This window comes from Arvicola amphibius, chromosome 15, assembly GCF_903992535.2.
Source record: "Arvicola amphibius chromosome 15, mArvAmp1.2, whole genome shotgun sequence".
In the NCBI taxonomy this organism is placed as follows: domain Eukaryota; kingdom Metazoa; phylum Chordata; class Mammalia; order Rodentia; family Cricetidae; genus Arvicola; species Arvicola amphibius.
The window spans coordinates 5,220,925-5,235,531 of NC_052061.1; the positions used below are offsets into that span (position 1 = coordinate 5,220,925).

General features: G+C 54.2%; 1 protein-coding gene across 5 annotated transcripts in view; it reads right to left on the reverse strand.

Annotated features, from left to right (window-relative positions):
- Positions 1 to 14,607, reverse strand: part of Cpne2 (copine 2) — a 48,265-nt gene that overhangs the window by 13,229 nt on the left and 20,429 nt on the right. For all 5 annotated transcript variants that reach the window (XM_038312600.1, XM_038312598.1, XM_038312599.1 and 2 more), the window contains exons 5-14: positions 14,508 to 14,579; positions 13,315 to 13,398; positions 12,988 to 13,077; positions 12,403 to 12,501; positions 12,008 to 12,094; positions 10,618 to 10,677; positions 9,647 to 9,780; positions 8,065 to 8,119; positions 5,400 to 5,451; positions 4,228 to 4,361 (exon numbers count right to left, since the gene is read on the reverse strand). In XM_038312600.1, coding sequence (XP_038168528.1) covers positions 4,228 to 4,361; positions 5,400 to 5,451; positions 8,065 to 8,119; positions 9,647 to 9,780; positions 10,618 to 10,677; positions 12,008 to 12,094; positions 12,403 to 12,501; positions 12,988 to 13,077; positions 13,315 to 13,398; positions 14,508 to 14,579 — 867 coding nt within the window. The remainder of the gene's footprint in view (positions 1 to 4,227; positions 4,362 to 5,399; positions 5,452 to 8,064; positions 8,120 to 9,646; positions 9,781 to 10,617; positions 10,678 to 12,007; positions 12,095 to 12,402; positions 12,502 to 12,987; positions 13,078 to 13,314; positions 13,399 to 14,507; positions 14,580 to 14,607) is intronic.

A 14,607-nucleotide genomic window follows, 5' to 3' on the forward strand; every position in this document is an offset into this window, starting at 1 on the left:
AAAAAAAATATATATATATATATATATATATATATATATATATATATATATATATATATATATATTAGTGAACATGGGTAATCTGAGAATAAAATACACAAAGGATGACTTAGTATGGAGAGGATAGATGACATTCTGAAAATTCACAGGACAATCCAACCAATGGGCCTCAGACTTGGAGTTGGCTGGTACCTTCCTTTCAGCTCAGCCCTGTCCTGGCCATCTTGGAGCCCTGTTAGGAATTCAGTGTTCTGCCCTGCCCATGAGATAAACAGAGGAGCAGTGTCCTGATTCACTGCTGGGGGCTTCTGTCCTCTAGTCTGACTCCTGATTGCCAGAAGGGAAAGCCATGATGCTCAGGGAGGGCAGAGGTGACCCAGGTGGGCACAGAGCCACCTTCAGACCTAGCAAAGCTGCGCAGCTTGCAGACGATACAAACCTGCTTCTTCTTCTGTCCCAAAGTATAAACTACGGGTCAGGGTGTGGTGGGCTGGTGCAGACACTGGCCCTACCCTCCTCACCCCAGCTGCTCCAATGCTGTGCCTTTAAGAGACCAAAATCCCCAGGCTGGGGATAGTTGTTGCCATGGAGATGGTAGCCTGAACTGCACAGCAGACAGCTGCTGCTGCCAACCCCTAGGCCTGGTTTTATCAGTCCGTCTAGACCCTTTCCCTGCCGCTGCCAATGGCTGCTTCAGGGTCTCTTCCCTAGCTGGCTTCTCATCCACATTAACCTTACCTCCCAGGCAGTTCAGGGCAATAGTCTTGGGATACTTAGGAAGAGGCCTGACAAAGGTCTAATTGGCTGCTCGGTTACAGGTAGTACTTGTCATCACGCCTCATCCAGCTCTGACATGTACTCCCCCTCCCCCCGTGGTCCTCTTGCTCTCTGTTGTAGTTGCTGTCTTCCTACCCAAGGATCTGAGTGCAGAAAGGCAGGGCCTGGGCTCCTGCTAGACTGTGGGTACAGTAGGCTGGGTAAGCGTTTCCTGACATCGTAGGACCGTTAGCAGACAACCTAACTGAGTCTGGCTTAGAGACCACCAGAAGGCTCGGAGGGATTCAATGGCTTGTTACGGCCCCGTGAACAGGTAACTGACAGGTTCTCCTGACCACAAAGCTGGGGCTCCTTCTATGCTGTCCTCCACCACCCAATGTATTGGTAGGTGGGCACTGTGAGCCTGCCAGGAAAAAGCTATCTTGTCACCCATTAACCTGGGATTGGAGAATAAGTGACTGGGACAGTGGCCTAGGGCAAAGTCCAGAAGCCTGGCTATAAACCTTCACTCCTGGGTGCCATAGCCAGCCGGGACAAAGCCAGGGTCATAAACTGGAGCTTCAGAGGTCCACCACCACCTCCAGAGGTCCCCAGAGCAAATCAGAAGGGTTGTGGAGGGAGAGAATGGATAGAAGGGGTGGAAATGGACTCTGAAGTCCTGGTGTCCTACTGTGCTGGTCCCTTCTGATCCCCTTCATAGCCACACAGAAGAGTGTCGAATCCTCTGTCCCAACTAAGCGTGCCCTCTGCTCCCACGGCCAGGGATAATTCCACAGGAGGTCCCTCCGCACACTCCTTCCCTGCACCCTAGGTGCCCCCGACAACCCAGCACACATTGCATGTGAGGGGCCTGGAATCCAATGCAGGCCTCTAGTATGTCATCAAATAGACTCCCCGAGCCAACTCCCAGTACATTCAAAGATTCCAGGCATGCATCGGGGCCAGGACTGTGCACAGCCACTTCTCCTAATGCCCTGATGACTGGGTTCATAATAAACAGACATGACCACAACAGTTCCAGGCAGAGTCTGGGGAGGCTGGTAGTTTCTGCCAAAGGCCCTGGGATGGGAGTAACAGGCATTCTTAGGGGGCTGGCTACTGCCTGTACTCCATCCGACACTGGATGCCTAGGCCAGCAACCAGGAATGGGCCACAAAAGATAAGGCCTTTCTGACCAAAGCAGAGACCACTTTCAGGCCACTCAAACCGGCCCATTACCCTCCAGTGGCTCCCCATTGCCCTCAGGAGGAAACCACACAGAGTGTCTGATGGCTTCCAAGGTCCTATGGGAGACAGCCAGCCTTCTCAACCTTGCCTGCGCTGTCACAGTCTCCTATCCACGATACGCACACATGCCTTTGCACGTGCTGTTCCCTTTGCTGGGCCATTATATACACGTGCGCACACACATATATACATTCACAGATACAATCCTACGAAGCTAACTCTTAAGAGTCTCTTAAGTCTAAGTCTGGACATCCCCTTCTAAGCACCAACCGTTCCTTGTGTCCGCTGTCCATTTAGGTACCATTTGTATGGTCCTGTACTGCAGCCATCAGAGGCTTGGTCACACTGCATCGTTGCTGTGGCCTCCCAGCTAACTCCCGCTAGCCTATAAGCTGGACCTCACTTATCCAGGCATCCTTGAGGTTGCACAGCGATGCTCAGGAAAGACACGCGACCAAATGAATGGAAGAGCGAGGCCCACTGGAGACACCACCACCTGCCCTGCATTTCCTGCATGTTGGGTGTACTGTGTGTGCAGATGTGAGGGAAGGGGGGGGGGGGGGTGACGTCACATCAGCTTCCCCAGCGCCAAAACATGGCTAAACAGAAGCAGCAGCTAGCCCACCAGTTACTTCCACTTGCCATTGCTGTGGGCCTCAAGGTGCATGGCATTACCAAATGCTAGCTTGAGCAGTGCCCTCTGACATTCCCATAACCAACACATCGCGTGTGCCAGGCTCTAGGCTGGACAATCCCCTATGGTACTTACAGAAGGAAAGTGCTGGATGAGAAAAACCAAAGCTCAGAGAGCTTCAGCTACCTGCCCGAGGAGCACAACCAGAAAGTGAGGGAGATGAGGTTCTTTCCCTTTGAGCTTGAGCCACCCCACAGCCCTATTCACCTTCCTTCGTGGAGAGGGTGGAGGCAAGTGGTGGAGAAGTCTGCATCTACTCCTGGGCCTCAGAGCGGGAGGAGCAGTAGAGACTCTGGGCCCTACTCTCTCAGAGATGCTTACATACCATCAGAAGTCACATGGCCTGAGGGGTAACAGGCTACCCCCAGGAAGCCAAGGGTGGCTTGCAATAGCAAGTAAGACCAAATGGGACTGATTCCAGAGAGGCCAGAGCAGGTGTCTGAGCACAGACACAAAACAAAGGTGAAGGCTCTCACGGGTGAAGAGGAGTAGACAAGACCCTAGCAGACATGAAGCCCCTCAGTCATGAAGCCGCACGTCTCCCAGCAGGAGGCTGGGCACACTGCTGGAATGTGCTCATGTTCGCTGCCCAGATGGTTTTTCCTTAAGAAGAAAACAAGCCTGTCTTCATTCCTTTCTAAGACTCATATAGCCAAGAGCCTTGTTGGCACCAAGCTTGGCACCCTCACAGGAGGGTAGTGAAGCTGAAGGCTGCTCACTATTCTGCCCTATCCAAGCTATTGTATCTCAGAACCCCCAGCAATTAAAGAACAACAAAACAATGTCCCTGCCAGGCCTCATAGAGTTACTGTCCATTCTGGTTTCCCCATCTTACACCAGTGACAGGTGCATCCTTCCTCTGAACAGTCCCACAGCAGCCCCTTCTTCATGGTGGAGAGTCTTCCCTTTGGGATAGGCTAGCGGCGTGGTCTCACAGACCCAATCCCATCTATCTACAGAGCACTGTGTTCCTGTCATCAGCCAGGCACTGTGCCAGGTGTAGGGTCTATAGTGAATTGAGTGCACAGAGCCCTGGCCCATTTAGAACCAACAGATGTGGAACCTTGGGCCAAGAGGCTGCTAAGTTGCAACAGAGGCAAGAATGGCACGGCGGAGTCAGACCAAAAGGAGATGGCCATGCGGTGCTAGGGAGTCGCCATGCAGTGTGGGAAAGAGCCCGCGTGGAAGCACTGGCATCTGGCCCTGGGGGAAGGAACGAGATGAGCAGGGGGTCACAAATCTGACTTCCTGCAACGCTCTAATGGTACTGCTTTCCTGAGCAGGGCTCCAGGAAGCAAGGCCCATCACACTGGGCTTCTTCAGCCTCAGAACCAGATGGACAGCAGCCTAGAGAGAGTCCGCATCTCACCTGGCCAGGGAACCAGAGGAGGTGAAACATCTTCCTCTCTAGCCCCATCCTGGCAGGAAGATAAGAGCACACACCCCAATCGGATCTCCCTCCTGTTGGGCAGGGTGCCAGCCACTGCTAGCCTCACCCCGGTGTGCGCATGCCCTTGCTGCCTACTTACCGTTGCCGTCTGCTGCTGTGTGGCCTGGGCTGCAAACCGGGCCACGTGGTTGACGATAGGGGAGAAGTTTGTGGGACCATAGAAGCGGATATGGGGCAGGCAAGCCGAGTACGCCTGGGCAATGCCATCCACACCTGCAGAAGATGACCTGGCTCAGCCCAGTGCCTCTGGGCTCCTGTCCTCACCCTGCTGCTGACAGAGCATCTACTCCATGCTCCCCCAGAACATCCCTGCCCTGGCCAGAGTGGTCTTGAAACAGGAAACTCTCAAGGGCAGGGCTAAGGTTCTAGAGTGCCTGGCTATGAATGGTTATGAGTGTAGGCCTGGGGTGACCTGTTTAAGCTTTCCGAGCCTCTATCAGTGGGTGAACGACAAAGAAGGGGCTAGGCAAGTCGGTGACACGGGGAACTATCTGGAGGTCCACTCTGGACATTCTTGGCAGCTGCTTTGGTGGGGGCTGGGCTTGAACAGCTCCTTACAATCATGACCAGCCAACACTTCACAATGTTATACTCCTGGCCAGGGCTGACGCATGTCTTTGAGGACCTGTGCTAAACCAGAGCCCAGGGAGAACTGGCCATCACTTAGGGCCAAGGGACACCCTCTATTCCCCAAATCATAGCTACAGCCCTAGTGACATGGGGAACTTCCTTCTCTGTGGAGTTCATCCTGGTCCAGCCTTGGGATCCCCCAAAGGGAGAGGATGCCCTTTCGTCCCCTCCAGCATCTTCTCTCCTCTCTGTTTCTGAACTGTCTTGAGCAACATGTGGGGAAGGGGTGGAGCTGAACTTCCATCGCTGCCTGTCCCCTCCCTGCCAGGCCACCGTCCATCTTTGGCCATCAGGGGAGAGGGGCAGGCAGGAGTGTAATGATGTCTTCCTAGACTACACACTGCTCTGCTACCTGTCCCCCCAATTCTCATCTATTTCCCCATGCACCCAAGGAATGAGCTAAGCAGGTATCACACCTCCCTAGGCCCAGAGAGGTGCAGCGACTCCTACAAGGCTTTGCCAGGCACAGGCGGCGGTGGTCCTTGAACTCAGGACTGTAGGACTCCACACTCCTCTCGCCTGTCCCTCTGAGTAAACAGGACAGGGAGGACATAGGAAGGACAGACACTGGAATCCTGTTCCCTCCCTCTGCCCACTTCTGCAGGAAGGGCCCACACTCACCTGAGCAGAAAGGGTTGGTGGGGTTGAAGTTGATGGCAAACTCATGGGACACCTAGAAAGCAGAAGACAGGCTAAGAGGCAGCATCCTGCCCACATTGAGGCCAGCCCCCTCTGTGCTGCGGGAACGCCTCCAGCCAATAGCCTCTAAGATACCAGCCCACTTGGGTGTGGTCTCTTATTTGCATGGTCTCTTAAAGGTGATTGGCTAAAGGAATGCCCACAGCACCTCTGGGGTTTTACTCCCTTACTCTGCCATATCTAGGTTACTGATCCCACATCTGCCTCCCTTACTTCATAATGGTGAAACTGAGACCTTACATGCCAGTTCATTCACTGGGGGGAGGGGGTGTCCAGGATGCCGTGTACCTCCCTTGCCAAGAGACCTGAATGGGACAGAGGTGGCCCCAATGGCAGTGGGGCCCTGGAACACTAGGAATGTCCCTGTTCGTTCTTTCCATTTGGGGAGTCACTTGTTTGGGCGTTGAAGGTTTTTCCAATCTTAGCACCAGGCAGGGTGTTAAACAGAAGTCTACCTCACATCTCATACAATTGGGATTGGCTGACCACCGTTCATGGCTAAACTAGGGAATCAGACCTTGCAATGGGGCTGAGTGGGTCACATGTAAGCTATGCAGCAACCCAAGTCCTGGCTCCCAACCTGGGGTTGGAGAGTGGGCTTAGGGGTAAAGAGCACACTCTGCTCTTGCAGAGGACCCGAGTTCAGTTCCTAGCACCTATATCTAGCGGCTCACAAACACCTGTAACTCCAGCTGTAGATGAACTAATAATGCCTTTGGCCTCTGCCAGCCCCTACAAATTTTTTTTTTTTTAAAAAAAATAGCTGGCCTCTCAAGCTCTGGAGCCAAGCCATGTCTGCTCCAGCACCTGCTGAACCACTAGGCTGGGTCCCAGAGCCACTCTGTCACAAACAAGGGCTTCACACCAACTGTATTCCAGGAACCAGCACGGCAGGAGAGGACCAGGTGCCTCCACACAGAGAGCACGAGTAAATGACCGGGTACTGTGAGGACAGTGCCAGGGCAGACTGCCAACCCCCACGCGAGTGTGGACGACGTACGCCAGGGCTCCCGGGGAGCAGGAGCACCAGGCGGGACACGGTGGCAGGAAGGAGCCAAGGAGAAGTAGTCAGAGATAAAAGGCACATGGGAAAGGAAGAGAGGAAGGCAGGCTCATAGGACGGGTCAGGTGGCAGAATGACAGAATGAGGGCCCAGGAGGGCCATGTCTGGTATATTCAGGCAGTGTGCCTGGCAGCTTAGAGTCCACTGTGTTAGCACCACTGGGTGCTTAGCCTGGCGAAGGCCCAGTACCCCCTAGTATTACCCTGTGACATTTCCAAGGCTTTTGCTCAAGAAACATCTCATTCGGCTGAGTTCTTTGGAAGCTGGCTGTTGTCCTAGCAACAAGCTCTTGCTGGGCCTGGCCACTGGCTCCTCCTTCCCCCCACTGTGGCATCTATGTTTGCCCAGAGCCCCAGCCTGGATCCCTGGGTAAACACTCACACTCCTGCCTCACACAGTTCAGGGCTAGCATGCCCACTGTTCCTGTGTGAGATCCAGAATCACTCGGCTGCTCTAGGTGAGCCCTGAGGTGAGCTGAGACGATGGGAGGCCATGCTCATTCTACAGGTGTGTAGCACAGCAGGGCAGACTAGAAGAGGAACTGGCTGAGCTGGCATGCCTGCCATCCCCACAGGTTACTCCTCTAGGAAGCAACGGATTTGGGCATGATTTGGGAAGTCACTTGGAGCACAGGCCCCTGGGGTGAAGATAACCTCAGGCAAGCCATATTAAAGCCCTGAGCCTTGGCTGTTTCATCTGTGAAATGGGATAGTGGTCTATGGCTGTGGCTGCAGAAGCTCTCCAGCTCTGTGGCCTGTGTTCTCAATGACTTCCCAAGCTGGGCCACCCAGAGTTTCCTCCGGTCGTATGTGAGGTCCTTATCTGCCCTCCACCAAGGCCACTCCATGGGCATCTAGGCTCTCTTTCTCCTCCTCTGTCTCCTTTCCAGACCTGCCTGCCTTGGCCCTCCTCTCTCCCTGGTACTTTGTAAACTCTATTGCTCACCCCATGTCTAACCAAGTCTCTCACTATTTCCATCCACTGGAGTCAGGGAAGCTGAGGATCCCTTCTCCCTGCCCTGTGACTCAGACCGCTGGATACTCTATCCTCCCTGAACCCCCTTTGCCAGCCTCTTCTGCAGTAAAAGAGGAACCACAGCTGACCTCTGCAGCTTGGGGTAAGAATACAATGAAGCTAGCCATCAGGTAGAGTTGCCTGCAAAGCGCTCCAAGAGCCAACAAGCACTGCTCCCTGACCTTTTGCCTTTCCTGATGTCCATGCTGTGACCTCTCCCTGATCTGCTCCCCCCATTCCACCCTCCCACCCCAGCTCAGGCCTGCATTCCTGACCAACTCTGTGTGCCTGGCCTCTCCACTTCACCCAGAGTGGATCTTGGCCCTGCAGCAGGTGTTTACCCCTCTCTCTGTTCCAGACCATCCTCTGCTGGGCTCTTAGCCTCACTCAGAGGTACAGGACTAAGACACAGGTGTAGTGTGGGCAGAGAGAAACCCAGAGCCCTCCACCCCATTCTGTCCCGGCCCCAGTCCCATCTCCAGCAAAGGAGGTGGTGTCCATGCCACTTACCTTCCAGTCTGGAGGTAACTGGGCCCCAAACCCCAGAGCAGGGAACATCTTATCACTGAGCAGACAGAGAGAACATGTGAGACATTTGGGCAGCCCTCCCAGACACACACACACACACACACACGCACGCACGCACGCACGCACGCACGCACGCACGCACACAGGCACATGCACACCTGCCCCACACCACACCCTCCTCCTCTGGTCCACAGCCTTGTGTACCTTATGCACCCCAGGAACAGAGACTAGAAATTCCCCCTCCAGAGTTATTCCCCTCTAAGCCCAAGCCTAAGTTCACCTTTGGGTGACAGTTGAACATGGCTTGACACAGCAGACATTGCTAAATTCTAACCAGTGGGCCTAGAAGCACCCTAAGATCACAGTGGAAGCAAAAGGGTGCTTCCAACTTCCTGTTTACAGTTGGGGGGGGCACTCCTAAAATGATACCCATGACCTACCTTCATTAGCCCCAGAGCCTAGTTTCACCTTCCTCCTGTCCCTGAAAGCCACGCCCAGCCCTGGCCTCTCGCAGTTCCTCACACATATGGGACACCCTGTCTCAACGTCAGCCACTATGCGCCATTTGAAGTAGCCCTCCCTAAATCTGTTTTCCTTAACAAACTCCTCCTCATCCTCCATTTGGCCCAACCAAAATGACTACTTCTCTTTAAGGGCCATTGAAGGGTTCCCTGAGACCCCATAATGCCTCTCTTTGGTGCTCCCATGACTTCTGCCTTCCATGTAAACACATGTCTCCAAATCCCAATGATTCTTTTAATGAGCTTCCGGGCAAGGACAGTGTCTTGTTTGTTTATTCATTCAACATTTATATCAAAGGCACTCTGGCTGCTGTGCAGAACACGAACTGATGGAGCCCAGGACAGAGCAGGGAGACCAGTTAAAGGAGACGGCAAAAGGGAGGCAGAGTCCCAGCTGCCCCCTGGGGTTCCGCTGAGCCTGAGGGCCAATGGAGGCCATGGGTGATCTGGTGGGTATCAAGGTCTTCCACCTGGCCATGAAGCCTTCCTTGCTCTGCATGTTGTGTGTGGCCTGGAAGCACAGCCACCTTGTAAGCCTGAACAGCCGAAACTGGGCCATCTAGGCCCTAGTCCTCGGCTGTGTTCACTCAGACACATTCTTAGAAAACAAAACAAACAAGCAAACAAAAACCAGGGTCTCACTATGTAGCCCTGCCTGGCCTAAAACTCACCTCGGTAGCACCCAGTTAACCTTGAGCTTACATAGGTCAGCCTGCCTCTGTCTCCCGAGTGCTGAGTGCTGGCTGGACACTTACTAAGTCCCACCCAGGCCTGTACCCCCAACTGAGAAAGCAGTAGCTGCACTGTAGCAGCTTAGCTTCACCTTCCGTCCTGATAACTGGTCCATCACGTATAGAAAGATTCCAGTTTGAACCCGGGCTTGGCAGGTGAGAGCACAGGAATCGATGGGCAATAACTATGTATATGCCTCTTGCTCACCATTCCTAGGTTTGCAGATCCCTGGGTCCCTTCTAGCTCTGACAAGCTGAGCGTCCCAGTCTGAAGGGACGCCAGCTGACCTTCAGAGTCATCTCCAAGCGTACCTGTCGTAGTCCTGGATGATCTGCCCCACCGCCCAGATGGCTGACAGGTATTCATTGGTGCCCATGGGATTGATATAATGCAGAGAAGAAGGGTCGAGGGGATTCCCGTTGGAGGCTGTGAAGTCTATTCCAACCTGCAGAAGCGGGAAAAAAGGCCAAGCAGTGTAGCCAGCCACTCCAGATCCCCAGCACAGCCTCAGGGACTAGGAGGGCCTAGTGGACACAGAAAGTCTACACATTCTGCAGCCCCCACAGTCGGGATAATGGCTGGGACCTGCAAACTGGTTGTTACTCTTCTGCTCCCATGCCGCCCATGGGGTGAGGAGCAGGAACTGGGCTCTGAGGTCATTTGGAGCTTGCACTACAGAAACAGGCAAAGGAGCCTTTCACAAAGGCTCACAAGTGACAGTCCAGTGTTCACTATATGCCAGGGACTATGGAACAAACTGAGGAAGGAGGAGAAGGAAAATGGAGAGGGTTCAAGTTCATGGCCCTTCCAGCCCAGGAGAGGGACGAATGTGGATGAGTGGAAAATTCCTCGGATGCTTTCAGACAAGACAATGAATGCCAGATGTGTCAGAGGACAGAAAGCACCAGGGGAGGTTGGCAAAGGTGGCAGAGAGAACCATGCAAAGCCCTGGGGTGGGCAGAGAACTGCCAGGAACAGAGGTGTGGCCCAAATGAATGGAAGAGAAGGCAGGAGCAATGGTCCGGGCAAGTGGGAGGAGCTGACCTTTCTCCTCTGCGGGGGGGGGGGGGGGGGTTGGTGAGGGGAGAGGGAGGGCCTGGGCCCTGCTCTGCCCCCAGCCAAGCTTGACTCAGCCCACCCACCAGGACACACTGTCTACGCCCTCTCCTCTGAAGTCAGTTGCATCCCTTGACCCCAAGGAAGTCCTTACTAAAGTCTATCACTCATCCCCTGAGCCCTGAGGGAAGCCCATGGGTAGGCTGGTGGCAGGGAGGGGGCTTACGGTGAACATGAGCTGGCAGCCTCCCAGGATGTAGTCCAGGAAAGAGTAGTTCCGGTGTATCTGGAAGAATTGGTGAGTCAGTGGGTCCTGGTTGGGCTATGGATGTCCCTGTAGGAGTTGATGCTTGTGTCCTAGAGCCTCAGGAGAAGGCCAGAGGCAGCAGCTGAGCCTGATCTGATCCCAACAGACTCCAGACCTCTCTAGTAAAAGCCATGGGCTGATGAGGAACCCAGAGCATGGGTGCCATTCTAGGCAGGGACCAGCTCCCAGAGCCAGTCACGCCTACCAATCAGTCATCCAATGGAGGAAGCCTGCATTCAACACTCACTGGGTGCTGGGCAGCCACCTCCCCGAAGCCTCGCTGCCTCCCTTGCTAACACCCTCCAAGTGCAGATGCCCGTCCAAGGCCTCCCAAGCAGGGTAACAGCTAGGAGATGCAATGTCTGCTGTCAAGGCCTCTGCCAGCAAAGCATGTTTCCAGGTCAGGGGCATCAGGGATCTCTCCAAGATAAATGCAATTAAGCAAAAAATTTTAAAGGGGCATGCCCCTCCCACACCTGTCATGCCTGCAGCTTGGAAAGTTGACAAGTTCAAGGCCAGCCTGGACTGCACAGGCAGACCATCTTAGAATGGGGCTGGACTGGCGGGTGCCAAAATACGTTGAGTGGCAGGTGTTTCGGAAATGAATCCGAAATCATGCTTGGCATTGACTGAGCACTGTCTGTAGTGCCGCCACCGAAGGCCCCTGTGACCCTGTGACAATCTGGGCTAGGATGTGACTAGGATGGGGAGGCCTCGGCAGGCCATGCTCTCCTGCACCTCAGGCCGAGCCAGACGCACTTGTCCACTCAGGCTGCCTTCCTTACTGTCCTATCTGCCCGCGTGGCTTGACCACAGTGTTCTGAGTCTTAATGGCCTCATTTCTACCAGGGAAGCCACAGCTGCCTGGGTCCTCATTGATGCCAGAAGCCAGGGCGCTCAGTCCCAGCCTCTGCCTTAAGTGTACGGAATAAGCCTCCAGGGTAGGCAGATGCGGTTCCCAGCTCGAAAAATCCCCTGGGAAATCAGCTCACACCCTTCCTGGCTCTGTACAGGAAGGGAATAGGAGATGAAGCCGCAGCACGCTCTGCCTTTGACACACCCACTCTTTATTTTTTTTTTTAAGATTTATTTATTTATTATGTACAGTGTTCTGCCTGCATATCTACACCTCAGAAGAGGGCACCAGATCTCATTATAGATGGTTGTGAGCCACCATGTGGTTGCTGGGAATTGAACTCAGGGCCTCTGAAAGAACAGTCAGTGCTCTTAACTGCTGAGCCATCTCTCCAGCCCGACACACCCATTCTTCAGACAAGGAGACCAAGGCTTCTGTGTACCCTCAGCTCACCTTGCATGATCTCAGGATAATGATCCCAGAGTTCTTGTAGCTCTTCTTCTTCCTCTGCTTTTTGGGGTTGATGCATTCCATCTCCAGCTGGCACGGTGGGAAGGAAGGGAAGCTCAGCTGGGGGAATCTCAAGACCCTATTCTCCCAGGGACCCAGAATGCCCTCTACAATCTAGACCCAGGGTCAGATGCCTCCCCTGAGTGGTTCTCTGGGTGGCCTCCTCCAGACTACCTTCTGGGTGCCCAGGTTTGGGGGCTGTTCTCGCTTCATCCACACCCTAAACCTCTACCCCATAGACAGAGGGAGGTCTCGAGGCAGAAGAGGAGCACATATATGCTGGGGTCAACGTCCTGGACTTCTCTGCAGTCACTGCTGGGACCCGGCGATCATCTTACCGGGACGCCATCCCGAGCCTCATTCATCTGCAGCACAGAGGTTTGGAACTCGCCGATGAAGTCGTGGCCTCCATTACTATCGTAGTCGTAGCACATAACCTGGGACAGGTGCAGCATGGTCACCCCAGAGCTGTCCCAGGATGAGCTCTCAGCCTGCTCCCACCCGAGCAAACCTCACATCTATTGTGTGGGCATTCCCTCCTGCTCGTCTGGTCTCTCTGGGGTTCCTGAGCTGCCTCCTACAGGAAACTCTCCAGGGTGTCTGGGAAAGCAGGTTGAAGCTACCCAAGAATGAAGGCTGTGCCGGTTACTCTACCCACCCGGCATCTGTTCCTCCTCTGGCCAGGCCAGGCCCCTCTGCAATGCTATCCAGCAACTCTGCAGTCCTTATATAGCAGGGCTCTTGGGGGTGGGGATCCTGCCCAAGTCCTGAGGGTCAGGCAGATCCAGGCCTTGACTCTAGGGCTCCTACCTTCTCATAAGAAGGGGCTCTTCCCAGTTTCCATATGTATACCAGGAGCCTCGTTGGGGTGGAACCGAAAGTGGGGCTGGCAGGGTGGGGAACACGATCCCAGAGTCACTAACCTGGATGGGCTTCTCCATGTCCCCATCACACAAGGACACCAATGGCACAGTGAACGGCTTCCACACAGGGTCCAGAGTGTACTTGATCACCTGGGAGGCAGGGAGGAGCAGAACGCGCACAGACTCATTAGCGCTCATTAGAGATGGATGTGAAAAGATGGGCAAACCCTTAGCTATGCTTCCAACTCTGGAAGCCAATGTTCTGGTGGTCCTTTTGGTGGGATCTACGTGGCTGGGGCAGCACAGGCTGCCCCCTACTGTCAGCTTGATGAATCAGAAAGTCTTGGGATGCCTCCCACCCCACCCCTAATGGCTCCTTTTACCTACCTCGGTCCTATGGACTAGCATCCATTTGCCATCATCCCCTGGCTTGTAAAATTCAAGAAACGGGTCTGACTTCCCGAAGAGGTCCTGGGGGGTAGCAGGACATGTGTGAGAGGAATGGCCCTAGCAGATTCAGGGGGGCTGGAGTATAGCCCAGCCACCTTCCTGATTCAGGATTGGAGGGAGCTACAGTGCAGTCAGTCTGTCCCTTCTCTTTCCCCAACCTCCCTGGGGTTCAGCCAGAGGCCTGGTGCTACCACCTGAAAAACGAGAAACCCCCCACAGCGAGGCAAGGGTTCTGTGTTCTAGAGACCTCACGCCTTAGGTGGAAAAGCTACAGCAGCACAGGGCTCCAAAAAGGCCATGCCTGTCATAAGGCCAGGCACAAGGACATGAGAGACCACAGCCCTAAAACTACAGTGCAGGCCAGTGTCACAGTTTAGCAAAGGGTGCCTGCCATCAAGCCTGGTGATTAGAATTCACATGGTGGGCGGAGGAGAGCTCACTCTGCAAGCTGTTCTCGGACCGTGTGTTCCATAGCTCTGTGGACCTCTCCAAATGTAATAAATAAATAAACGCACGATGCCTGTCATCAAAGGACATGAAGGCATCTAGAAATCCATTCATGTAAGTTAAAAAGAATGGCACTCTGAAGAAGTTACACGGGAGTGAAGGGGACAGAGTGAATCAAGTAAGAATGTACAGGACAACAGTGTGCATCCGGGAGACCGGCAACTGGAGGCCACCGTCACGTCTGTCCCCAAGAGGGCTCAAGGAGGGGGCTATAAAAGGACAGTTAGGATGCAGAGGGGCACCAGGGCAATGTTCACAGAAGAGGGTCTCAGGCAGAGAGAAGAGAGCAGGATGGGCCTGAGACAGGAGGGTACCCAGTGCTGTGGTACCCAGAGCCCTGGCCTAGCGGATGTGAGGTCCTGGGTCCCATCCTCAGCACTGGAAAAGGAGAAAATTCATAAAGCTGAAGAAAGCAAAAGGGTCTGGTCTAACCAGGTAGCCTAAGGAGAGGAGGGCGAAGGGCAAGAATCTGGACCCTGGAGGGCCACAGCGGATTTGGGGAGTGTGAAAAGGGGGCCACAACGAGAGGGTGTCCAGTCACAATTTGCCTCCTTCCCCATGGCAGTGCGCTGTCCCACAGTGGGAGAATTTGCTGTTGCTGGAGAGCTCCCTGCCTGGCTTACCTTCTTATCCAGCTTCCTGCCGGCCAGGCTCAGCGTGATGACGCGGTTGTCTGACAGTTCCTGGGCTGTGATCTGAAAGGTTGGGGCTGTGAGAGTGGGG